We start from the raw sequence: 27888 nt of genomic DNA, 5'->3' as shown, positions 1-27888 counted from the left end.
GAAGGGGACTCCGGGATGGCCCCTGCCGCGGGCCCCGCGCCCTCTCCAGGTGGGGGCGGCGTCCCTGCCCCGGCCGCCCCTCCCTCGGGCGCCCGCGTCGCTCGAGAGCCTCCCTCGGGCTCAGGTTCGCTCCCGGGACGGGATAAGGTGTCAGCCACGCTGCCAGACGCCTCCCGTCGGCGGGGGCGAAGCCAGCCCTGCCCTCCTTCCATCCGCCCCTCACCGCCCGCGCCCCTCCTCGGCTCAGGAGACGAGGTGGGGGGGGGGGTCCCCGCAGGAGGCTGAAAGGGGCGCTGCCTGCGCTCTCAGGGGAGCGGAGGTCGGGGTCACACCTCAACTTGGCAGGGTCCGGGCGTTGAGGGCAGAGGCGGGGCAGGGAGGGAGCCCCAAACTCACCCGACTGAGCGGCTTCCCGGGCCGCGACCGCGGCCAGGCAGAGGCTGAGGCAAACACAGAGCGAGAGGGGGCGCGGGAGGGTCCGCCGCGGGCTCATGAAAGTGCCAGGGAGCCGCCGCCGCCGCCGCCGCCGTCCGAGCCTCCCTCCCTTCCTCCCCGGCTCCGGGCGACGGACGGGGCGGCGGGAGGCATGACGGGAAATTCCTGGGCACTGGCAGCCGAGTCCAAATATGAGCATAGGAGACGAGCGAGGGAGGATCGCGGATCGCGCCCGCCGCGGACGCGGCCCGCTGCCCGGGCCTCGGCGGCCGCCAACTCCCTCCTCCTCCAAATCCTCCTCCTCCTCAGCTGCCAACCCTAAGGCCGCCGGCTGCCGAGTGCAACCGGGAGGTGTAATCCCTCTGACAGAGGGCATCCCTTTCCAGTGTTGGGGCCCAAGAGCAGAGCGGCGCATCCCACCCACGGGTCCCGCCTAAGACCCCTGAAGGGGTAGAAAAGAGAGGAACCACCACGAGGAGAACCGACAGCGAGCCAGGGACCCGCGGGAAGGCATTTAAGGAGTTTGAGAAGACTCTTGCGATGCCCCTAATCAACTGGGAGCTTTGTGAGTAAGTGGATAAAAATATCTGGCAAGTGCTTCTCTTGAGTGTGCTCAGGTGAGGCTGGAGCGGCACTGCCAGTTATGCACACACTCAGGTGAGCCATCCTATACAAAACGAACAGGCATTATAATATATAAAACACCCCCCTGCATTCCAGGTGAGTGGGCCCTTTACACCAGGTGTGTGTGTAGGGTGAGTGAGTGTGTGTGTTTAGCCAGAGTTACAAACGGGCTCTCCCCAAACTTATATCTGAACACCATATATGGAGTTGAGGCAGACTGGCTGACAATAGTTTTTCATACTAGCTAAATGCTGATATTTATTTAGATTAGTCATTCTTTTCACCTCCAGCCTCTCTTCATCTCCCTTACATTAGTTTTGTATTTCTTGTAGCTTATCTGAAGGGCAGTGGTGAAATTTATTCAAAAGGTACTACCTCTGACGACAAGAAATGTCAGTCCCCGATGTTTAATTACAGGCCTAAACCAATAGTTGCCTGACTTTTCTTTGGCACTGATAACCCCTCCAGTAATCAAGGCCAAATGACCCTTAGCTTTTCAAGAGGACATAATTATGTCTAATTACTACTTTTTCTTTTTTACTGGCACTAATGGAACAGGCCCTGGAGATGTAGGATGTTATATAATTACTTATGACCATTTTAAGATGCTACAGAAATGATTCACTGATGCAAAATACTTATGGGGTAAAAGTCAAACAGATTTAGAGTGTGGATTATTCTAACATGACCTAAAGTACGGTAATTTGTACATCACACTATTTGTTTGAAAATGCTGTATTTGAAAATTAGAAACTTTGTTTCAAAACGAATTCAATTCTGGCAAAGTATTAAGGCCCATATGCCAAAAACCAGTCCTTTTGCAAGTGGTTCCCCTTAAATCATCTGGTACTGAGAAACTGAATTATTCCTGGCAAATGGGCAGATTTCACCCTCAATGTACTAGCAGTGATAATGAGACAAAGGGCAGATGACCTAAGTAAACTAACAGTAAATAAAATGTAATACAGTAAATTAGGGATTTAAAAGACACAGGCGTTATTACTCAACTTAAGTATCTAGAAGCTGTTTATCTTAAAGGGGATATTCAGGAAACTTTTTATGCATTCTCTCCCTTTCCTCTTTTTTGTATATTTTGTATTACATAAGCACTTTTCTTATTCATTTCCCCCACAACGTGTAGTATAATTCTTTGCCCATAGTATTTTTTTTCCTTTTTTTTACTTTTATTTTCGGCTGCCGTGGGTGGGAGGAACGCAGGATCTTTTGTTGCAGGGTGCTTCATTGCCCCGCGCCGGCTTCTCTCCAGTTGTGGCGCACGCGGGCTTAGTTGCCCCGTGGCATGTGGGATCTTAGTTCCCCAACCAGGGATCGAACCCGTGTCCCTTGTACTGGAGGGTGGATTCTTAACCAATGGACCACCAAGGAAGTCCCGCCCATAGCTCAAATGTTTGTTTAAAAACAAAAGTAAAATGAGCACAGTCATTTGTAGACTGACATATAGGAGCTCCCTAAGTGTAGAGAAAAGCTTGTTTCAAAGGGCTGTAATAATCTTGGCTATATTTAAAATATTTTAGCTGACCTTAAGTACAAAAACATAAAATTACAAAGAACGCAGTATACCACTGCATGTTAATATACGTGGAGGGTTAATTAATTGTATCAACTGCTGACTTGACAGCAATACCAGCAGCTGTTCTAAAGGCTTGAATAAATATGCTAAAGAAGGGAGAAAAGAACAAAAGTTACTGAGTACACAGTAAGTGCCAGACACTGTGCTAGTTGTTTTACACATGGTATTTCATTTAATTCTTCCAAATATCTTTGAGCTTTTTATTTTGTATCCCTATTTTACAGCTAAGGAGAGGCATAGGTAAGTAAATTATGCTACTAAGAAGGGGTAAAGTAGTATTGGAATTCAAATCTCATTTCAAAGTCCACATATATTTTTACTGTACTAATCTGCCCCATTTTCTTTACATTAAAAACAAAACAAAAACCAGGGTATTCAAAAACTATTCATTGGGCTCTTGTGGTTTTAAGTAACTGGTGTGCACTTAGGTTACCTCAAGTAATAGGGGTAAAGAATAAATGTGGAAATAAGACCAGAGACTTAACCGGCTTGTCAGGTCATCCTTGGTGGGCCTGGGGGTGGGGGCCTGTGCCTTTGATGGGTACCAGAAACAGGAAAGCTACTACCCTCTGACCACATTCCTATGAGTTTTGTAGTTTAAATCATATATTTCACATGTTTTCTCTTTGTTATTATAATCTTAATGACAATCATGTTAACATATTATCTTAAACAATGTTTGTTTTTAAGACAAAGGACCCAGAGGAGGTAACTGTTTCCTTTGCTTCCTATATACCATCCCTCCCCCAACCCAGTGGTGTGCTAGTAAATATTTAACAACCAGATCTGGAGGAAGGAGGCCTGAAGTGTAACAAAACCCAATTTATGTGGGTGTAACGCTCCCACCAGCCCAAGTCTCTGGAGGCAAAGCTGGGGAGAGATGCCCTCAACCAGCTCTTGGGCCCCTGTGAGCCAGTCCCATCACACCACTGCCCCAACCCCTCAGAAATGTCCTCAGAACGCAGCAAAATTCAAGTTGCACAACCACAGCTTTTCTACTCTGGCTCCCACTACCAGCTGCCAGTTCTCCTCTATAGCTCATAATCAAATGCCTCAGCGGGGAGAGTTTGATTCTATCACCACAGTCCCTCTTGGAGAAAGTTCTGGTATGAGGTTATCTCATAAGCCACTGAGCAGCCTGTGGATTGGCTACCTCTGAGCCAGGTGTCCTCTCCTACTTCTGCAGCTGTAGCTAGGGTGGAAGGCTCACGTGCTAGACAACATGGTCACCTGTACTAAAGAAACAGACTGTGCTGCTGCCTTTCTAGGGCATTGCAGTTGGGGCAGCCTCTTTCAAAGAGAGTCTGTAAGCATGGCAGGCATTCAAGCTACAGTCTCTCTGACATACTATTCTCAACTCTTTCAGTAAATCCCCTCAGCCGTTATGCAAAGCTTTGAGACAGTCCCCATTCCACATACCCAAAGGAACATCTTGGGTGGATGCCAGCGATTGCAAACAGGAGAAAGGACACGTTTGGACTAGATATTATTCAAAAGCCCTCAGGCAGGGTGAGAAACCCTAAGTTAGTACTTCAAATAAATGAACAGTTATCAAGTGCCATTGTTCTAAACCAATAATGATCAATTGGAAAGTAAGGGAATTAATTACCTCCTAGGAGGATGTAACAGATTCTCCAGAAGGAAGTTTTTCTAACTACACTCAATCCAAACTCCCAAAATTCTGCTTTCCTATTCTGCGAGGTAGAATGTTGTCACTCTCACCCCTGCTGAGAACACTGTTTTATACTGACAGAAGCATGCCCCCCGTGCCTCAAGGAGCTAGAGTGGGAAGAGAGTTAAGGAGAACTCTTCTCAGCATGAGGGACACAGAGTCAATGCTGACTGGCTAAGAGAGACACAGAACATCTTCTCTCATTCTGAAAAAGGATTTCCTCTTCCATGACAACCCTCCAGCCCCTAGTCACCAAACACACTAAAATGACAAGGACTCTCAAAGGCGGAAGACTGAATTAAAGTGAGCATTTTCCTTGTCTTGGTAAAATGGTTTGCCTGCATCTCAAACGGTATTTTTTAATTTTACAGTTGAGGCCATCCCTTTTGTTGATTAATTCTGAAGAGATTTGAAGAACGTATTCCCATGACTGACGTGCTGCCTGATCCTACCAGCTTTGGCTGTGGATATGCTACAAGAAGTAATAAATATTTAACAAGATGACTTTCAATATTGTAGAGAATTAAATAATCCTCTAGACCAGCAAAGCTGCTTGGCTTTTGGCACGACTGTATCACATGAAGTGGCATACCCAAAATCAACTACACACACAGAATAAGGGGGCTGGGAGAGAGGGACAAGAATGAACTTTTAAGTTGGTACAGGAAGATTCTTTTTTTTTTGAATTTTATTTATTTTTTTATACAGCAGGTTCTTATTAGTCATGTATTTTATACATGTTAGTGTATTAGTATCAATCCCAATCTCCCAACATCCCTCCACCACCCCCCGCCAACCCTGCCACTTCCCCCCCTTGGTGTCCGTAGGTACAGGAAGATTCTGATGGGAGACTTGATTCTACTCTTTCACTCAGTCTGTTCCTGAATGCTTCTTATATTGAGAGCATCTCACACCATGGTGTGCGTGTCCAGTGTTTAAAGGTGTGTTTTTTTCACACAACTTATCCCTAACTGCAAACCAGCTCCTTCATGTGTTGTTCATCCAAAGAGGCTCCAATAGGAGGTAGAGGAAACCCTGGCTGTGTTGCGCTTCCTGGGAAATGGTATGTTGCCCTCCAAAATGGTGCTTCATTACAGGATTTTTTGCAGTAGTTTTACCGTTGCCATTAAAGCTTCTGGGACAATGGGTAAGTTACTTAATTACGCTAAGCCTTGATATTCTTTTTTCTCTGTATAATGGGAAAATAAAGGTACCTACCACTCATGATGCTTAACCCTAGCCCCATGCTAGCAAATGGTAAATCCTTAATAAATATCAATATAGTACTAATGTGATTAACTTTTTTTTTTTTTTAAACATCTTTATTGGAGCATAATTGCTTTACAATGGTATGTTAGTTTCAGCTTCACAACAAAATGAATCAGTTATAATGTGATTAACTTTTATCACAACTTACTTTCAATCACCACAAAGCCACTCTTAGCCTTTAAGCCTTATCTGATAGGAGTTCCTCTGTCTGAAATGACTCATAATTTCTCTTCACAGCTCAGAGTCCTACACTTGTATTCATAATCCCCTCTTAAGGAAGTCTGTCCAGATTTAGTAATCCTGTCAACACATATTTTCTTCAAATTTACTTTTTATATTTATACCCAAGGTTACTAATAGTAACTATGTTTTCAAATATATTTTTAACTTCCTCAAAGTAATCAGAAGGCTACACACTTATATGATTATTCAAATTATTTTTGTGAAAACCAGTTTTAGAATTGCAATCAAAATAAATGATACATTTTGAAAAATATCTTCAGCACAGGAAAATCATCTTTGCATTCTTTCATTCATTCAACAAATATTTACTGAATGCTTTCTATATGCTGGATAGACAATGAACAAGATAAACCAGTAAAATATTTAGTGATAGAGAAATAAGGCAGGGAAGGTTGCGAAAGTGTTGGGGAAGTAACATTAAAGACATGGAAGAAAGAAGGAAGCCATGCAGTATCTAGGAAAGGAGGAACAGCAAGTGAAAAGGCCATGCCCAAGGCAGAGGCAGGCCTGCCCTGTAGGAGGACCATCCAGGAGGTCGGATGAGAAGAGGGTGGAAAGGGGCCATGGGGGGGAGCACTAGAAGACGTGGCCTGAGTAATTATAAGGACTTTGGCTTTTATTGTGAGTGAGATGGGAAGCTACTGCAGGGTTTTGAGCAGAAGAGCGACATGATCCTACATTGGCTGTTCTGTTAGGCATGCAGAGACAGAAAGGGAGACCAATTAGAGGGTCTTGAAGTAATCCAGGTGAGAGGTAATGGTGATTTTGGAGTAGGAAGGAGGAAGTGGAGGTGGTGAAAAGTGATCAAATTGCAGAGAAATTTGGAAGAAGCGGCCCAGAAGATTTGTAGATTTGTAGGGTGTGAAAGAAAGGTTAAAATGTCTCTATACTTTTTTTTCCTCTTTTTTTTTCTGAGCATTACAGAATTGCCATTTCCTGAGCTCTGGATGACTTAGAAGTAGGTGGTGGGGTAGTATATTAGAAGCTCAGTTTTGGACATGTTAAGTTTGATTCAGACTTTTAAACATACAAGATAATGTTCATTTAGACCATTAAATATGAAAATTGCACATATAGGGGAATGTCTGGGCTGCAGATAGTATATATGATATCTAAATCCTGAGAAGTCCCTGGATTGATTAAAAAGAAAAAAAAAAAAAAAATGCCAGCAGGGCCACTGAGAAGGTGAGGCTAAAAAGGTAGTAGGAAAATCAGTCAAGTATGGAGGCCTAGTAAGCAAATGAAGCTTTTTTTTCTTTCTTTCTTCAACTTATATACTTAGAATATATTCGTTGTGGATAACGACAGAAATTATTTAGAATCAAAATAGGATAGATGAATAACCAAATAAAGTTATATCCTTTTTATGCTTTAAATGAGTAAACATAAAATATTAAAAATGATTTTATTTTGTGACTTATAAATCGTCTCTGAAACTTACCCTAAAAGATAGTCTCTAGGTATCTGAGGAATAGCAGCACTGGAATACAGGTATATTCTACCATTGTAACCACAGTGAAAAGCTATCCCTATAGGTCAAATGGCCAAATACCAAATATTTGTGGTGTGTAAATGACAAGGTCTATCAGACAGGTGGGAATAAAGACATCTCTTCAGAGAGGAACTTTTGTGAGGCTCAAATATATACAAAGTGGTTTTAAAACTGTTGTTTAAAGTATTGTACAGATGTTGCTTTTATAGTTTTTAAAGCTGGTGGTCATAAAAGCAGAGAGAGAAATAATCTTGCAGTTGACAGATTTCTCTTCAAATTCTGGCTATGCCATGTGATTGTTGTGCATGATTTTACAGTTCACATCTCTGGGATTTAGTTACCTTATCTTTAAAATGAAATAATACCTGCTCTGCCTGTTCTGCAAGATGTTGGTGGAAGTCGAATGATATAATGAGGGAGCTTTCAAACTACTGATATCGAAAGCAAAAGTCATGATTGAGGCGAGGTACATTTTTCTAAATTCACCTACTTTTGTTTCTTTGTATAAGCCACAGTTCTCTATGTATCTTGAAGATACCTCCTTGAGATCCCAATTAAAAAAAAAAAAGTTCCTCTAAGGAAAATGCATACATACACACAAGCCCACAAAATCTGGTATACAATTGCACACTGATCGAAAATCACTTTGGAAAGCAATAGGAGTCGTAATTTCTTATGTGGAAAAGAAACCTAATGAAAGTATCACCAAAAAAACAATTAGTGTGTAGTAGGCTATGGGGCAGATCAGAAGAGGATAGCAGTGTTGGGAAGGCAACCCAGGCAGATACAGAAACACAAGCTTGAGGTAATGAGAGCCCCTAGTCTAAGATGGTAGCCATGAGACTAGAGATGAACAAGGAGATGTGATAAGAATAGTTGCCAGATAAAATGCAGTATGCCCAGATAAATCTGAATTCTAGATAAACACCAAATAATTGTTTAGTATATCCTAAATATTGCATGGGGCATACTTACACTAAAACATTATTCATGGTTTATCTGAAATTCCATTTTAACTGGGCATCCTGTATTTTTATTTGCTAAGTCTGGCAACCCTAGAGAGAAACCGGTGAACTTATTCCTACCCTCATCCCCATGTTTCTGAGGCAGATTCTGAAACAACAAACAAAACAATGTGTACAACGTGACCACTGTGAAAAGGACAGAGTCATTAAGAGCTAGTCCAGCTCTTTTGTGGATCCCGAAGAGATCAATAAAGATGTCAAACAGTTCTTCACAGACCTATTTATTTCCCAGACAGGGCATGAGAGCTACTAATATTGTGGTTATATTCTATTCTCCATATATGAGTTTCGTACTGTCCAGTACAATCTACCTGAATGTGTGTGTCCACATGTGTGTTTAATGTATGGGCTAATTAGCAAAAGAACCACTGGCTCACGGTTGCCCTGGAAACATGAATTGGAGGACCCACAGTCTGTCTATCATCCGCCATCTACACACACACACACACACACACACACGTGCACATGAGACTGGGCAGGGAAGTTTCTTCCCTATGCAGCCCAAGCCTGTGGTCTTACTTGATTGGACAGTGTATGGTATGAGTGGGGAGGAAGAAGTTTAAACAACGAGGTCCCTTTCAGTGGAGAAGTAGGAACAGTTGAAATATTCAAAGAAGGAAATCCATTTGAGGTGATATTACAAACCCGAAGGCAGGACAGGCAGGAGTATTCAGGTGACTTTCTCCATCTAAAAGCTTAAGGCCTTTAAGGTCTTCTCATCTCCTGGGTAATACAGGTGAAAATCCAAACTAGAACTGCAAAATTTAACCCTTATCTCTTCTACTTTGTAATTCTGTTCTGAAATTACCTTCACCGTGTCCTAGTGTCTCACTCTGTGGAGGCGGAAAAGTCATGAGAGCAAGGAGAAAGGGGTCTGGTTTCACTTCTCTTGTAGGTATAGCGGCAGACTAGGATTCACAACCGATGATCAGCAGTACCCAAGAACAGCCCACAGTGAAGCTGGAGACCACAAAAGGCCCACAGCCCACACCTCTGCAGAGCATTTTGGAGAAGACAGGTGGAAGATAAAGTAAGGCCAAACCTCATGACTGGCCGGTGACTTGGTGAAGGCTGTCCCTGAGCAAAAGTGAGTTTTGCAAATTTGGGGGTAGTAGAGATATGGAGCAAGACGTTGCAGGACTTGGATACTGACTGAACTCTCAACAGTAATTGAGAACTTTGAGAAGGAGCCTATATTCTTCTTTTGTGACTCCCCATAGTGTGATGAGTGCTCAATAAATGCTATTGGCCAACTCTTTTAAACTGGGGATGGGGGAGAGGGGCACAAGGTTTGAAGGGGAAGGTGGGAGATGGTTAAGGAAGAATTTATGTATGTTCAACGGTCATAGAGAAAACAAATAGACCAAATGAAACTATTAGTGTTTTAACTTTCCACAGTTGTGTAAAACGAAATAAAAATAGTTAGTTCCTTCTAAAAACCATTATATTCTGTTCCCAGTGGTAACAATTATGTCTAGAACTGAAATGAAAACATATAACTATATCACAACCAAAGCTCTGAAAACTCAAGATATTTAGTGGAAAGAAATCCTGAGGAAACACTTAGTAGAGTGTTTGAAGTAAAAGCAAAACATTAAAACAATAAAAACATTTTCCAAAGGAAACAAATGAGGCTCAGCTAATTTCATGTCACTTCACAGCAATAAGGAAAAAAACGTTGGAAAATCTATACATTATGTAAGCAATGATGTTATAAACATGAAGGAAATAGCTCTGAACTGTTTCCAACTTTGCCTCTAAAATTCCTTTGGTGAGATGGCTGGACATATTATTTCCTGTTCTTGTACTCTGTGGGAAGTAACACACCCATTTTAATCTTTGTCACTTTTTCCTATATCAACATTCATGGGAGGAATTAGCACTGATAATTCTCCCAAGGTTGATATCTCATATTCAGAAGTCTTGTGGCAGTGGGTCTCAAACTTAAATATCAGAATACCTGGAGAACTTATTACTATCCTGGGATCTCTCCCAGATACAGTGATTCAGCAGGTCTGGTGAGGGATTCAGGAATCTGCGTTTCTAACAAGTACCCCAAATGATTCTAAGACAGGTGTTCCACAGACCTTTCTCTGGTTTAGAATAACAAGGGTAATTTTCATGTCTACCTTCCAACTGAGGAGGATAAGTTTCGAGCTCTTTTTTCTATAATGCCCATAAGAATGGTGGAAAGGATTACAGGAAAATACATGAGAGTATACATAACACAGCTTTCATGACCTTCACAGGAAACTCAAATAACTACAATTTTTGATTTATAATAAGCCTTGAAATGAGGCACTGAAAGATTCTGAGTTGCATCCTGAGCCATCAGTCATTAATCTCCCCATAGTTTTAATGCTGTGAATATTTTATTGTATTCCTTGAAAACTGGTTAGTTTTAAATCAGGTTATAACTCCTAGGTAAGTGGAATATTAATTTTTTAAAAAATTACTCCAGGTAAATGGGAATTTTCTGTACCAATCTAATACTAGAATATGATACACTTTATGAAATACAGTTGATCCTTGAATAATACAGGAGTTATGGGTGGCGATCCTCTGCGCAGTCAAAAATTCAAGTGTAACTTATAGTCAGCCCTACCTATACTCGGTTCCTCAGTATCTGCGGTTCTGCATCCGCCAGTTCAACCAATCTCGAATTGTGTAGTATTTACTGTTGAAAAAAATCCGAATATAAGTGGACCCATGCAATTCAAACCCATATTAAAGGTCAACTGTACTTTATTATAGTACATATTTTTTTCTGAACATAATGAAAATAGCATTCTTCTCCAGACATTTAAATTACATAAGGCAATATTTATTCCACCAATGTCCATATATAAGGTTCTGTTCGATAACTAAGTAGTGTTTTAAGTATATTCAGCTGTTCTTGGGGAAAACCAAGAAAAGTGATTTTGATTTTTCCATGTTATTTAAGCATAGTGGAAAATGAAAATTTATATAATTAGGCAGTTTTACTTAGATATGATACATTGTAACTTTTGAAAATGTGGTTTTATTTAAATGGGATATATTGAAATGTGGTTTATTTAAATGTGAAACAATGTATAATTCATAACGATGAATAGCAGAATGAGTGGCCAATCAACAAGGCTCATGGCTAGCTCTCCGAATGTGCGAACAGGATTCAACAACCCACATTACTGTTCATAACCAGTCTCTCTTCTTTACTGTCTGCTTCTTTCTCATCCCTATTGCTCCTGTTATCTTCCAGGGATCTACACCACACAACAGAGCCTCAATGATACCAGATATATACCACAAAAAATTAATTTGTAAGACTCCTACTGTTAAAAGATTATACCAGCCTATATATTTAGAGTCACATTAAGGAACATTGCAATAACACAGGACTGATTTTGGACTATCATTTTCAAGATTTAATGTCTTCTGTTGGTGAATCACAGCTGGTCCTTTCCAGTCAGGCTGACATCACTCTAATCACTGACACTACCCTAGTTCCACGGATGATAATTCTTGAATGCTGTCATAATCAGGATCTTAATCTCAATGTTACTCACATTGAGAAAAAGAAATTTACATTTAGATTTTCTGCCTCTTTGAAGTAGAAGTACTGAGCATAAAAATAATTTTTGGACACAATAGTTGGGCAAAACTAATAATAAAATGAGTAATTTAGGAGAGATGAAAAACTAACAAGGTATACTGTTTCAAAGTCAAATAAAAAGGGAGAATACATTAGTTTCAAAAGAACAAAAGTAGTTAATGGTGAAGAAGAACAACCAGTTATAGAAATAAAGATGTCAAAACTTCTGGGCTTTCAAAACTGCACCCAGTCAGGATATACCAGAGCATTCACCATTAATATGATGTTTACTTTAGATTTTTGGTAAATATCTTTTATCAGATTTAGGAAGTTCCCTTCTACTCCTATTTTTCTAAGAATTACTTTTCTATGAAAGGATATATGCATTTGGAATTTTATCAGATGGTTTTACTGCATCTATCTGAGATGATCATATTAAATTCACTTATTTTGTTAGTGGGACAAGTTACATTGGTTTTCTAATGTCAAACTAATCTTGCATTCCTGGAATAAATCCAACTTGGTCATGATATGTAATTCTTACTCAGATGCTGCAGTTTGGCTTGCTGACCATTTTGGTTTGTTTGGGATTTTTGCATTTATTCAGGGGGCTTGCCCTATAAATTTTCCCTTTCTGTTTGGTTTCTGCATCAAAGTTATGTTAATCAGTCCACTCCCTTTCTCTATTTGCTGGAATGGGAAATATATCATTTCAAAAAGGAGGCACTGAAGAGATTATAGATTTTCCAGGGTCTCTCTTACGCGTGAGCATTGTTAAGGGTAACTACAATGAAAAACAAAGGGATGTTAAAAATAAATCACATTATCAAGTAGTTGGTTTCCTACAGCCTGATTTAGAGATGGTGACAGGGATATATGACAGCATTTTACATTATTTCACTTAATTCTCTCAACTGCATCATAATCAGTTTTAAAAATGAGGAAATTGAGTCTTAGACTACATGACTTGCCTAAGGTCACACAACCAGGATGTGTTAAAGTCGAAATGTGAACATGGTTCTCTCACTCCAGAGACTGTGCTCTTAAACCACGCCTCCTTTTTTCCCCCTCTCTCAATACAGGAATCCAGTGTTTGTAAGACCTTTCATATACCTGCTAACTGTAACAACCCACAGATCTGCCACCAAAATAAACATAGCCTTTTCCAAAGTGCTGTAAAAAGTCTAAAATGTCTGAGCTTCATTACCAAAGGTTGGTAGTGATTCAAAATATACTAGCAGGGCTTCCCTGGTGGCGCAGTGGTTGAGAGTCCGCCTGCCGATGCAGGGGACACGCGTTCGTGCCCCGGTCCAGGAGGATCCCACATGCCGCGGAACGGCTGGGCCCGTGAGCCATGGCCGCTGAGCCTGCGCGTCCAGAGCCTGTGCTCCGCAACGGGAGAGGCCCGCGTACCAAAAATAAAAAAGAAAGAAAAAATATATATACTAGCAGAGGAGATCAAATTAAGAAGATGAAGTAAAGACAATTATGGAAATTCTAATTAAGGTAAGCATTCAAATATATGTAATAAATGTTTGTGGAGAAATTTTGTAAAATACATATACAATATAACAGATTGGAATTCACTGCTAAATCTTGGAGTATTTCCCTCCAATAGTACGTATATGATATATTCCTTTCACTCTAGATACATAATTTTTCACTTTTAACAACTCTGGTATAGAAATTCATTTTAGAATAAATGGTGTCTTAAAAAAATCACTGTCAAAGTTAGAAAAAAAATTGCGGTCTAACCTGCATTACTTCCCATTTCTTCCAGGGAATTGATGTTTGCTTTTATCTGGGGGAACTACTAACTGTAAACACTTTAACTTCTCTCTTTGCTTGCAGATTTTTGCACCATGCTGGTGGAAGGAACCGAAACCAGTCTGAATGAAGATCAGCTGGTCTTTTGCGGTCCCGTTCCAGATGGGACATTTACCCTGACTCTGAGGTTGTTCTAGCTTTATGGTAGGGTCTCCTATCAGAATCCACATCTTCGGTGTTACTTTTATTGTTGTTTTCCTTTCTTACTTAGTGCCAGAGAAAATGCTGCCTCTTCCGACTAACAGTATCTTAGATGAAACACAGTATATTTGAAATAATGATTATGCAACTTAAGAAACACATAGACAATATTTTCCACACCTTAAGTATTCCTCAAAGACATTATTTTAATGATTGCCCATGATTCATATAATCCATAATTCATTATTTATTCTCATTTTTGTAGACTTCTATTGCTTCTAATTTTTATTACAGAATAAAGCTGTAATGAACATCATTTTCATATCTTCATGTCATCCTGATAATTTCTTCAGAATAAATTCCTAAAAATTTATTGGACTTCAAAATTTATTGGCAAAACTATGTATAGCAAAATTGACCTATAGAAATGAGCATCACTTTACATAACTACCACCATTAATATAAGGGGCCTACTTTCCCTAAACTTAAGAAAAATTGTGAAGTTTCATATGTAAAAAAACTTTCTCAATTGTTGATTAATTTGCATTTATATCTGTGGCTGACTGTTTCATGTTTTTGTTGGCCATTTGCAGCTCTTCACTTGTGGGTCATCTCCTGATGTCATTTGACTATTTTTCTATTGGGATGTTAGTCTTTTTATGTTAGAATAATTTTTACTTGTAGAATATTACTGCAAATCATATATAGTGCTAACACCTTTCAATTTCCTTGTCTTTTCATTTGTTCTTAGACGTTTTGGATGTACTGATCATTTTAATATAACCAAACATGTTTCTTTATGGTTTCTTTCTTTGTTTCTGTGCTTAACCCTCTATCAAATGTTTTCCTCTGATTTTTTTATTAGTTATTTTGTGACTATTTTTCAATTCTTTATTCCTCCATCTGGGTATGTGTAGAAGACTCTTTACAAGTGAAAACACAGAAGACTGAAACTACTGTAGATACCACATTGATGATATAAAATCTAACGTGAAAACAGAACTGAAGGGGCTTTCCTGGTAGCGCAGTGGTTGAGAGTCCGCCTGCCAATGCAGGGGACACGAATTCATGCCCTGGTCCGGGAGGATCCCATATGCTGCGGAGCGGCTGGGCCCGTGAGCCATGGCCGCTGGGCCTGCGCGTCCGGAGCCTGTGCTCTGCAATGGGAGAGGCCACAACAGTGAGAGGCCCGCATACCACAAAAAAAAAAAAAAGAACTGAAGTGAATTCAAAAAGAAAATGTCTAATCTGCCCCCTTATCCATTCTCTCCCCTAAACCAAATGACTCTATGTTTGCATATTATTCTCGTTCTCATTGTTTCCAGCTAATTGCTTAGAACAGTGTTCTCCAAACTTTTTTTACTTCATGGCGCTGAAAGAAAAGGATAATCATTGTACAGCGCCCTGGTTAAATGGAGGAAGCTACTTAACAGCCTGCCAGAGGTCACTAGGCCTTGAGCTCCACCACTCCAAGTCCTAGTGCTACTCTAAAGGCTACATCTAAATGATACATCTGTAACCATTTGTGGCACATCAGTTGGGAAGTCCATAATATTTCTGTCAGTTATCATGTTCCTCTGAAAGGAACCCTTCCCCAAAATGTTACTAGGGTCTATAAATCAGATGCTGGTACTAAGGTAGAGAAGCCCGACTGTGACTGTCAAATAAAAAGAGAGCACTGAACAAAGTAAACTGAACATTTGTTGTGTTATTGGGACATACGAAATTTTTGTGGAAGAATCCTCTCAGTCAAGTTAGTATGAGGAAATTGAGTGACTTCCACAGTGTGGAAGTATCTGGTCATTAAAATATTCTAAGTTACTACAAGCCAAAGGGTCTGTGCCTCTTCTAAGGAAACACAAGTTGCAGGAAACATAGGCTTCTGGCCCTGTTATATTAGGGCTCTAACTTTTGTGCTTAATTTTTTAAAACTTTCATTGAATGATCCACTTTTTCCACTAATTTTTAAAGCCAATCTTTATCATATACTAAATTCTTACATATCAGAGTATCTTCGGAATTCAAGTATCCATTACCCACATACTGTTATGATAATGGATCATAAAATACTCTTACAAAAAGTGCTCTTTAAAAAGTCAATCCCAGGAATTCTCTGGTGGTCCAGTGGTTAAGACTCCATGCTTTCACTGCTGAGGGCGTGGGTTCAATCCCTGGTCGGGGAACTAAGATCCCACAAGCCGCATGGTGCAGCCAAAAAAGAAAAAGAAAAATCAATCCCTCCTCAAACATTCTTTCCCACTTCACAACACCTCCTACATTAATGTCTGTCTTTGACAGTGTCTTGCAGATTGTCATTCAAAACACAATGCAAGTGCAATGAAAATTCACTACAAAGTGAACTTGCAAGTCTCACAAATATGTAGTATTTCATGAAATTGATAAAGATGATGGAAGACTATTCAAATCATGAGTATAGCCATAGAATGTGTCAATAAGTCCAGTGAGCAATTAAAGGAAAGTTGCCAAGAACAAAAAAACAATGATACATGAAGCACATAAGGGAATGATTTGACTAGAAGATACCCTTACAAAAATGGATGAAGTCTGGGATCTTTTGTAAAATGATTTGATTATGGAACAGCCAACATGAAGTAAAAATTATCATTCCATGTTTCAAATAATTTTGTCAAAAAATATTTCTAAGAGTTAAAATATTTATAAGTTAACTATGTTATACAGAAAGTTTTTTTGTAATCTTAGCAAAAAATTTTAAGTTAAAGTTCTAGTGAAACTATTTATGAAAATTTGGTCCCAAATTTAAATAGATTTAAGTGACCTTCTGGTATCAGTTATGCTCAGGTAAGAATCTGTTTCAAGGTATTAGTTATCTGACTATATATTTGTGCAACAGTGTTGACACAGATTTAATTTGCTTTAACATCTGATAGGGCCAGTCTCTCTTTATTAATCATAATTTATTAAGAATTTAATATCTTTCTTGTTTATCCTACCAGCTGATATTCTATAAATTAATTTAAAATACCAAGACATTAATTTTAATCTATGGAAAACTTTACTGGAATTGCATTAAACTTCTTTACTAATTTAGGAAGAATTAGGGAGCCTATTTGCTATATTCAGTCTTTTTATCAAGGAAAAATTATTGTCTCCATTTATTTGTTTTCTTTGATCTCTTTTAGAAAAGTTTTCCTCACATACATCTTATATATTACTTGTTGAATTTATTCATAGGTGATAACAGTGTACCTATCTATCAAATCACCATCTAAAACAGAATATCCCTATTCAACATGCAGGCACCAATCCCAAGACAGGAATTGTTTTTGGTAAAGAGCATGAATGATTTTCAAAGACGGGGACAATAATGAATAGCATAACAGAATTTATTTCCAGCAATATGATGGAATAAGACATCCTGAATAAACCTCCCAAAATAAAACATCTTTTTTACTGGATTAAACATGAAAAACATCTTTCAAAGTGAATTACTGATCTGGCAGTAAAGTAAGAGGAATCCTTAGAGGCCAAAAATGAAACAAAAGCAGAAAATCAAAGATATAATCAGATGTGGGAGCCAGTGGTGACCCAAAGAGCACCAGCTGAACCCTCGTGACTTAGAGGTTTTAACAGCAGAATATATATTCTTCTCAAGTTCACATGGAACATTCTTCAGGATAGACCATATGCTAGGCCATAAAACAAGCTTCAAAGGTTAAAAAAAATTGAAATCAAACAAGTATGTTATCCAACCACATGGAATGAAATTAGAAATTAATAACAGAGAGAAATACGGGAAATTCACAAATATGTGGAAATGAAACAAACTTCTAAATAACCAATGGGTCAAAAAAGAAACTACAGGGAAATTAGAATACTTTAAGATGAATGAAAATGAGGACACAATATATATATATCAAAATGTATGGGACACAGCTAAGGCAGTGCTTAGAAGGAAATGTATAGCTGTAAATGCCCATATTAAAGAAAGAAAGGTCTCAAATCAATAACTTAAACTTCCACCTAAAGACACTGGAAAAAGAAGAGCAAAATAAACCCAAAGCAAGTAGAAGTAAGGAAATAATAGACTAGAGTGGAAATTCATGACATGGAGCATAGAAAAACAATAGGCAACATCAACAAAGCAAAAGATGATTCTTTGAAAATATCAAAATTGGTAAACTTGTAACTAGACTGACCAAGAAAAAAAGAAAACTCAAATTATTAAAATCAGTAACAAAAGAAGGGACATTACTACTGACATTACAGAAATAAAGAGGATTATAAGGGAATACTATGACTAACTATATACCAACAAATTACACAACAAATGAAATGTAAAAATTCCTAGGACACAAACTACTGAAATTGACTCAAGAAGAAATGGAAAATCTGAATAGACCTATCACAAGTGAAAGGACTGATTTAGTAATCAAAAAACTGCCTATAAGGCCTAGGCCTGATGACTTCAATGGTGAATTCTACCAAATATTTAAAAAATAATTAATACAAGTTCTTCACTAACTCTCCCCAAAAACAGGAGGGACCACTTCCCAATTTATTCTGAGACCAGTATTACCATGATGCCAAAATCAGACAAAGACCTCACAAAAAAAGAAAACTACAGACCAAATGTCTCTTTTGAATATAGATACAAAAATCCTCAACAAAATACCAGCAAACTAAATTCACCAACATATTAAAAGGTTTATACACCATGATTATGGCTTGAGTGTTATCCCAGGAATGGAAGGTTGGTTTAGCATTTGAAAATTAATCCCTGTTATCAGTAGAATAAAGGACAAAAATCATATGATCATCTCAACAGAGACAGCATTTGACAAAATCCAACACCCTTTCATGATAAAAACAATCAACAAACTAGAAATAGAAGGGAACTTCCTCAACTTGAAAAAAGAAAATGAGTAAATACTTTGAGGTCAGTGAAATGAAGACACAACACACCAAAAGCTAACGTCATACCTAATGGTGAAAGACTGAATGCTTTCCCTCTAATTTCAGGAACACGGCAGGGATATCTGCTCTCCCCACATCTGTTCAACACCATATGGGAAGTTCTGACCAGGGCAAGTAAGTCAAAAACAAAAGAAAAAGCATCTAGAAAAATTAAAACTACCTTTTATGCAGATGACATGATCTTATATATAGAAAGTTCTAAAGAATTCACTAAAACCTATTAGAACTAATAAATAAGTTCAACAAGGTGGCAGGACCCAAGATCAATAAGCAAAAACCAACTGTATTCTATATACTTACAATGAACAATCTAAAAAAGCAATTTTTTAAAAATTCCATTTATAATAGCATCAAAAAGAATAAAACACCTAAGAATAAATTTAACAAAAGAAGTATAAAACTTATACCCTGAAAACTATAAAACACTGCTGAAAGAAATTAAAGAAGACTGGTTTTGAATTTTATTTTTTATACAGAAGTTTCTTATTAACTAATTTTATACATATTAGTATATATATGTCAATCCCAATCTCCCAATTCATCCCACCATGCCCCCACCACCCCCACTTTCCTGCCTTGGTGTCCATACATTAGTTCTCTACATCTGTGTCTCTATTTCTGCCTTGCAAACCGGTTCAACTGTACCATTTTTCTAGATTCCACATATATGCATTAATATATGATATTTGTTTTTCACTTTCTGACTTAATTCACTTTGTATGACAGTCTCTAGGTCCATCCACGTTTCTAAATATGACCCAATTTCATTCCTTCATATGGCTGAGTAATATTCCATTGTATATATGTACCACATCTTCTTTATCCATTTGTCTGTTGATGGACACTTAGGTTGTTTCCATGACCTGGCTATTGTAAATAGTGCTGCAACGAACATTGGGGTGCATGTGTCTTTTTGAATTATGGTTTTCTCTGGGCATATGCCCAGTAGTGGGATTGCTGGGTCATACAGGAATTCTATTTTTACTTTTTAAAGGAACCTCCATACTGCTCTCCATACTGGCTGTATCAATTTACCTTCCCACCAACAGTGCAAGAGGGTTCTCTTTTCTCCACACCCTCCCCAGCACTTGTTGTCTGTGGATTTTCTGATGATGCCCATTCTAACCGGTGTGAGGTGATACCTCATTGTAGTTTTGATTTGCATTTCTCTAATAATTAGTGATGTTGAGAAGCTTTTCATGTGCCTATTGGCCATCTGTATGTCTTCTTTGGAGAAATGTCTATTTAGGTCTTCCACCCACTTTTTGATTGGGTTCTTTGTTTTTTTGATATTGAGCTGCATGAGCCATTTGTATATTTTGGAGATTATTCCTTTGTCCACTGATTTGTTTGCAAATATTTTCTCCCATTCTGAGGATTGTCTTTTCGTCTTGTTTATAGTTTCCTTTGCTGTGCAAAAGCTTTGAAGTTTCATTATGTCAAATTTGTTTATTTTTATTTCCATTACTCTAGGAGGTGTGTCAAAAAAGATCTTGCTGTGATTTATGTCAAAGAGTGTTCTGCCTATGTTTTCCTCTAAGAGTTTTATAGTGTCTGGCCTTACATCTAGGTCTTTAATGCATTTTGAGTTTATTTTTGTGTACGGTGTTCGTGAGTGTTCTAATTTCATTCTTTTATATGTAGCTGTCCAGTTTTCCCAGCACCACTTATTGAAGACACTGTCTTTTCTCCCTTGTATATCCTTGCCTCCTTTGTCATAGATTAGTTGACCATAGGTGCCTGGGTTTATCTCTGGGCTTTCTATCCAGTTCCATTGATCTATATTTCTGTTTTCGTGCCAGTACCATATTGTCTTGATTACTGTAGCTTTGTAGTATAGTCTGAAGTCAGGGAGTCTGATTCCTCCAGCTCCGTTATTTTCCCTCAAGATTGCTTTGGCTATCCAGGGTCTTTTGTGTCTCCATACAAATTTTAAGATTTTTTGTCCTACTTCTGTAAAAATGCCCTTGGTAATGTGATAGGGATTGCACTAAATCTGTAGATTGCTTTCGGTAGTATAGTCGTTTTCACAACGTTGATTCTTCCAATCCAAGAACATGGTATCTCTCTCCAACTGTTTGTGTCATCTTTGATTTCTTTCATCAGTGTCTTATAGTTTTCTGAGTACAGGTCTTTTACCTCCTTAGGTAGGTTTATTCCTAGGTATTTAATTTTTTTTTCTTTAATAAATTTATTTATTTTTGGCTGTGTTGGGTCTTCATTGCTGCACGTGGGCTTTCTCCAGTTGTGGCGAGCAGGGGTGACTCTTCGTTGTGGTGCATGGGCTTCTCCTTGCAGTGGCTTATGTTTTGCAGAGCACAGGCTCTAGGCACGTGGGTTTCAGCAGTTGTGGCACATGGGCTCAGTAGCTGTGGCTCGTGGGCTCCAGAGCGCAGGCTCAGTAGTTGTGGCACACGGGCTTAGTTGCTCTGCGGCATGTGGGATCTTCCTGAACCAGGGCTCGAACCCATGTCCCCTGCATTGGCAGGCAGATTCTTAACTACTGCACCACCAGGGAAGTCCTATATTTTATTCTTTTTGTTGCAATGGTGAATGGGATTGTTTCTTTAATTTCTCTTTCTGACCTTTTGTTGTTAGTGTATAGGAATGCAAGAGATTTCTATGCTTTAATTTTGTATCCTGCAACTTCACCAAGTTCATTGAAGAGCTCCAGTAGTTTTCTGGTGGCATCTTTAGGATTATCTATGTATACTATCATGTCATCTGCAAACAGTTAGTTTTACTTCTTTTCCAGTTTGTATTCTTTTATTTCTTTTTCTTCTCTGATTGCCGAGGCTAGGACTTCCAAAACTATGTTGCATAATAGTGGTGAGAGTGGACATCCTTGTCTTGTTCCTGATCTTAGAGGAAATGCTTTCAGTTTTTCACCATTGAGAATGATGTTGGCTGTGGGTTTGTCATATATGGCCTTTATTATATTGAGGTAGGTTTCCTCTATCCCCACTTTCTGGAGTTTTCGTCATAAACGGGTGTTGAGTTTTGTCAAAAGCTTTTTCTGCATCTATTGAGATGATCATATGGTTTTTATTCTTCAATTTGTTAATATGGTACATCATATTGATTGATTTGTGTGTACTGAAGAATCCTTGCATCCCTCGGATAAATCTCACTTGATCATGGTGTATGATCCTTTTAACGTGTTGCTGGATTCTGTTTGCTAGTATTTTGTTGAGGATTTTTGCATCTATATTCATCTGTGATATTGGTCTGTAATTTTCTTTTTTTGTAGTATCTCTGTCTGGTTTTGGTATCAGGGTGATGGTGGCCTTGTAGAATGAGTTTGGAAGTGTTCCCTCCTGTGCAATTTTTTGGAGGAGTTTGAGAAGGTCTGCTGTTAGCTCTTCTCTCAATGTTTGACAGAATTCACCTGTGAAGCCATCTGGTCCTGGCTTTTTGTTTGTTGGAAGATTTTTAATCACAGTTTCAATTTTATCATTTGTGATTAGTCTGTTCATATTTTCTATTTCTTCCTGGTTCAGTCTTGGAAGTTTATACCTAAGAATTTGTCCATTTCTTCCATGTTGTCCATTTTATTGGCATCGAGTTGCTTGTAGTATTCTCTTATGATGCTTTGTATTTCTGCAGTGTCTGTTGTAACTTTTCCTATTTCTAATTTTGAGTCCTCTCCCTTTTTTTCTTTTGCAGTACGCAGGCCTCTCACTGTTGTGGCCTCTCCCGTTGCAGAGCACAGGCTCCGGACGCACAGGCTCAGCGGCCATGGCTCATAGGCCCAGCCACTCCGCGGCATGTGGGATCTTCCCAGACCGGGGCACGAACCCGTGGCCCCTGCATCAGCAGGCAGACTCTCAACCTCTGAGCCACCAGGGAAGCCCTCTCCCTCTTTTTTGTGATAAGTCTGGCTAAAGGTTTATCCATTTTGTTTATCTTCTCAAAGAACCAACTTTTAGTTTTATTGATCTTTGCTATTGTTTTGTTTCTATTTCATTTATTTCTGCTCTGATTTTATTATTTCTTTCCTTCTATTAACTTTGGGTTTTGTTTGTTCTTCTTTCTCTAGTTACTTTAGGTGTAAGGCTAGATTGTTTGAGATTTTTCTTGTTTCTAGAGGTAGGATTCTATTGCTATAAAATTCCCTCTTAGAACTGCTTTTGCTGCATCCCATAGGTTTGGATCAGCATGTTTTCATTTTCATTTGTCTCTAGGTATTTTTTGATTTCCTCTTTGATTTCTTCTGTGATATATCTCCTGGTTATTTAGTAACGTATTGTTTAGCCTCCACGTGCTTGTTTTTTACATTTTTTTCCCTGTAATTTATTTCTAATCTCATAGCGTTGTGATCAGAAAAGATGCTTGATATGATTTCAATTTTCTTAAATTTACTGAGGCTTGATTTGTGACTCAAGATGTGATCTGTCCTGGAGAATGTTCCGTGTACACAGAAGAAAATGTAGTCTGCTGTTTTTGGATGGAATGCCCTATAAATATCAATTAAATCTGTCTGGTGTTTTGTGTCATTTAAAGATTGTGTTTCGTTATTAATTTTCTGTCTGGATTATGTGTCATTTAAAGATTGTGTTTCGTTATTAATTTTCTGTCTGGATTATCTGTCCATTGGTGTAAATGAGGTGTTAAAGTTCCCCACTATTATTGTGTTACTGTCCATTTCCTCTTTTATAGTTGTCAGCATTCGCCTTATGTACTGAGGTGCTCCTATGTTGGGTGCATATATAATTGTTGTATCTTCTTCTTGGATTAATACCTTGATCATTATGTAGTGTCCTTCCTTATCTCTTGTAACATTCTTTAAAGTCTGTTATCTTATATGAGTATCGCTACTCCAGCTTTCTTTTGATTTCCATTTGCATGGAATATCTTTTTCCATCCCTTCACTTTCAGTGTGTATGTGTCCCTAGGTTTGAAGTGGGTCTCTTGTAGACAGCATATATATGGGTCTTGTTTTTGTATACATTCAGTGAGCCTGTGTCTTTTGGTCAGAGCATTTAGTCCATTCACATTTGCTGGAGTGGGGCCCAAAATCTGCTTGGACTAACACGTTCCCAGGTGATGTTCATACTGCTGATTTAAGAACCATATTTTTTGAGTATCACTGACCTAGAGAAATTTGAATATGTGCAGCTGGAATCACATTCAAGAAGGAATGTTCATAACTACCTTGTTTATAATAGTAAAAAAGTGAAAATAATCTAAATGTCCGTAGTTGAATGGATAAATACCAACATTAATATGTGGTAAAACTATAATGAAAAATAAAGAATTATTAATACAAAATTCAGGACAGTGGTCATCTGGGAGTTAGGAAAGAGAGACAAGTATCAAGGACACACAGAGGTGCCTCAAAGTTAATGTTCTATATTTTAAACGATGTCGTACTTCAAAATGTAAGTAAAATACATACTTCATATATATTCTAATATGTGTGAATCATTTCATAATAAAAAATTTTTAAGTAAAGTGGGAGATAATGATCAGCTATGTCAGATGGTGCTGAGAGTTCAAAGAAAGGTGAGGACACATAAAAGAGTATTGAATTTGGCAAAAGGAAATTTGTGGTGATCTCTAGAAGTGATTTCAGAGGAGCAATGAGGACAGAAGCCAAACTAGAATGGATTGAGAACACCATAATACAAGATAGAAACTGCCAAAATCATGAGAAGTGAAAATTAATATCAATATTTCAGTAGTGTACATGATAGGAATTACTTCCAACCAGGGTTCATCAATACCACTTCCTGGAAGAGGCATTTGTATAGGATTCTAGAGGATGGGCAACATTTGGGTATACAGAAGCAGGACATGAAGGATGTTTCAGGCAAAAAGAACAATAGGAACAATGCCAGTAAAGGCAGAATCAAGCAAAAGTTAGATATGAAGGGGAAGGGCAAGCAGTGCAGTCTAGCTGGAGCACAGTGGCTGCGTGAAGACTAGTACTTAGCTAGAAAGGTACAGGTTGTTCAAGACTGGCACTGTCAACATGGTAGTCACTGGCTACATGTGGCTACTGAGCACTTAAAATGTGGCTAGTACAACTGAAGAACTGAAGGTTTAATTTGAATTAATGTAAATTTAACTGATACCTGATTCAGTTATAGGAACACTTTTAAGTATATTTGGAAGAACATGCATATATGAATAAACTTTTTCAAACAGTACATTTTATGTAACCTAAATATAGACCAAGTATTTTCAATAAAAATGCAGCATCTGAATTAAGATGGGCTGTAAATAAGGTGACCATCTGTACAAGTTTTAGCACTGTAAGTCACACAACACAGGGTCACCCTAGCTGCAAGAGTAATCTATATTCTAGATGTCAAAGCATGTAAAATAGCTCATTAATAAAAGCTTTTATTATATGTTGAGATAATAATATCCTGTATATATAAGGCTAAATTAAATGTACTAAGGTTAATCTCACCTGTTTTTTACTTTTTTTAATGTGGCCATCAGAAATTTTAAAATTATACATGCCTGGACTTCCCTGGTGGTGCAATGGTTAAGAATCCGCCTGCCAATGCAGGGGACACGGGTTCAAGCCCTGGTCCAGGAAGATCCCACATGCCACGCCATAACTACTGAGCCCGCGTGCCACAACTACTGAAGCCTGGGCGCCTAGAGCCCGCGCTCCGCAATAAGAGAAGCCACCACAATGAGAAGCCGGTGCACCACAACGAAGAGTAGCCCCCACTCGCCGCAACGAAGACCCAACGCAGCCAAAAATAAATAAATAAATTTATTATAAATAAATAAATAAAATTACACATGCCTGACATTATATTAAGTATTGGACAGCACTGGTCTAGATAAAGGCAAGCCTTTAAGACCAACTTGAGTTTTGGCTATTACTCAGTAGGATTTAAAGTGCCACTGAAATCTCAAAATGTCCACATAAATTTTTTTTAAGTAAAAGGAAGTATTGTAGCATTGGGAGCTATAAAAATAAAACTGCCCTCTGGAGTTAAATTTTTTAATTCACTCAATAAATCAAAGGAGAAATGAAGTCACCAAGAAAAAAAATGGTTTCCAGGCCTCTAAGACTTGACTAGTTTACAAAGGCTTTATAAATGTATAACACACATCAACCAAGTTCCTAGCTTTGGGTGCATGGCAAACCGTTTATAAACAGTCCTAATTAACAACCAACTTTTGTATTTATTCCTTCTTTTGACAGTCACAGGTTTACAGATCTACACAACGTCTCATTTTCTACAAATCAGGAAAGGTTCTAACGAATACCAGAGAATCATAGACAATGCTAGAACATTATGTAAGTTAACAGTTCTGTTTTTTTGGAGAGAGATTCTCAAAGACTGTCCCCTATCACTCATCCTCCAACAATGTCCTACAACAGAAAAATAAAAGTCAGAAGGATTATTTTGCCTAACATTTGCAATTCTGGGAAGTCTTATCTAGCACTCTGACTAGCATCTGGCTCCCGCCAACCACCCATCCATAATTTAGGGAATGTCACCACCATCTAACCAGTTGCCCAAGACAGAAATGTGATAGTCATACTAAATTTCTACTTCAACTTCACCCCATTCAAAGACCTTTTCAAATTCCACCTTCTTAATTTGTTTTGAAATTTTCTTAATACTTCACCCCAACCCAAACCTCCACCTAAGGCCCACATAGCTAAATATGGCAGAATTAGGATTAAACTAAATTTCTGTCTCTATATGGACTCTCTCTCTCTGGGTCATCTGATTCACCTCTGTGGTTTTAACTCCCAAATTGTGTCTCCAGCTCAGATTTTTCTCAAAATACCTCAGAACTGGAAATCCAATCACCTACTAGAAACATCCACCTGAATACTGGGATGGATGAATATTCCATCCCAATCTCAAAGTATCCAAAAATTCAGTTTATCATTTTTCCCATCCAATTTGTTACTTATCACCTATTCTCCAAATGTTGGGATGGTTAGAGTTCCTATATTAGAAAACTGGACATCAATTTCTCTATCAATATCCAATTAATCAAGTCCTTCCCATTTTATCTCTATTTTTCAAATCCTTTCTCCATTTTTCATCCCAACAAATCCTCACCTGATCTCCCTTTAACAACCCACATCCAAACTTCAGAATGTGACCTACAAAGCTTTCCATGAACTGATCATTACCTACCTTTCCTGTCTCTATTGTCTTGTACTGAGTAATTCAACCATAAGAAATTGCTTGTAGTTTATACATGCACTAGGTTGTTTCTCATCGATCTTTTTTCATGTGCTCTCTATGCCCAGACAGACTTCTTTCCAATTTTAAGGAGCATGTGCAGGTCTCCAATGTCTACCCATGGAAGAAACGGTAAATCTAAGTACTCAGGTTCTACTGGCATTAAAGTCCAAGAATCAACAAAATCAGTCTATCCTGCTGCCCCTGGTAGAGGTTCTTGGGTACAGAAATCTACCATCAGGATGTATTCCTAGTCATAAAGTTTCTCCAGTGGGGCTTAAAGGCAGTAGCTAGTTATGCTCACTAGACCAGTAGAATGAGCATTATGGACATTCAGTTTCTTTAAAGCACAACTTCTGGTTTCTAATTTTCAGTTAAGTACCTGTTCTTGAGCATCCTTTCCAAATGAGTGGCTGCCAAAATTCTGCTTGATTTAGCATCTTTTGTTGAGTCATCTGGAAGAAGTGACTTGCCGAGATAAGTCTAGGAAAAAAGGGCAAAGAAGCCATGTAGATGACCTGCAGTAATGTAATGTCACTAGGAGCAGGGAATGAGAATTGCAAGGTCAATCTTATTAAAGGAAATGTTCTGGGCACATGATATATCAAGACACTGTTCACTTGGAAATCACAACTTGTCATCCACACAAGGAAAATATAACAAAGTGCAATATCAGGCTTCTATATTCACAAGATATTCAGGTTTCTACTGACCAATGAGCATGAAAATGGATTTTATAATAACTCAGGTTTCAACACATTAATTTTTATGAGCTCATCACAAGAACAGAAGCTTCCCTGAGAGCTCACAGGAAAAGAGACTTACCATTGTACCTATACTAATTAAGAAGTGTCTGATAAATTTT

The 27888-nt window shown here is 38.5% G+C and overlaps 2 protein-coding genes and 1 long non-coding RNA gene across 6 annotated transcripts in view; 1 reads left to right on the top strand and 2 right to left on the bottom strand.

Moving 5' to 3' along the window:
• The window catches only part of MSRB3 (methionine sulfoxide reductase B3), a 164773-nt gene extending 164124 nt beyond the window's left edge, over nt 1-649 (bottom strand). Inside the window, exon 1 of the mRNA XM_067697240.1 lies at nt 397-649. Coding sequence (XP_067553341.1) covers nt 397-634 — 238 coding nt within the window. The 5' untranslated portion in view covers nt 635-649. The remainder of the gene's footprint in view (nt 1-396) is intronic.
• LOC137202158 (uncharacterized) lies at nt 641-14693 on the top strand. The gene is made up of 4 exons (XR_010932472.1): nt 641-1004; nt 9247-9438; nt 13008-13431; nt 13777-14693. It is a non-coding gene; the product is annotated as an uncharacterized lncRNA (long non-coding RNA).
• The window catches only part of LEMD3 (LEM domain containing 3), an 85996-nt gene continuing 67534 nt past the window's right edge, over nt 9427-27888 (bottom strand). Inside the window, exons 12-14 of one of the 4 annotated variants that reach the window (XR_010932471.1) lie at nt 27406-27506; nt 26976-27137; nt 25569-26191 (exon numbers count right to left, since the gene is read on the bottom strand). Coding sequence is in view for 3 of the 4 variants with exons in the window: in XM_067697235.1 (XP_067553336.1) it covers nt 10971-11028; nt 27406-27506 (159 nt within the window). In the remaining variant the exon portion in view is untranslated. Of the gene's footprint in view, nt 11029-25568; nt 27138-27405; nt 27507-27888 lie in introns of those variants that run through there. The other 3 variants (XM_067697235.1, XM_067697236.1, XM_067697237.1) reach the window with 3 other exon arrangements.

The sequence above is a fragment of the Pseudorca crassidens genome, chromosome 11 (genome assembly GCF_039906515.1).
Source record: "Pseudorca crassidens isolate mPseCra1 chromosome 11, mPseCra1.hap1, whole genome shotgun sequence".
Lineage (NCBI taxonomy): Eukaryota > Metazoa > Chordata > Mammalia > Artiodactyla > Delphinidae > Pseudorca > Pseudorca crassidens.
Note: the sequence above shows the minus strand (reverse complement) of the source record. Positions and strands in the feature narration are given on the sequence as shown.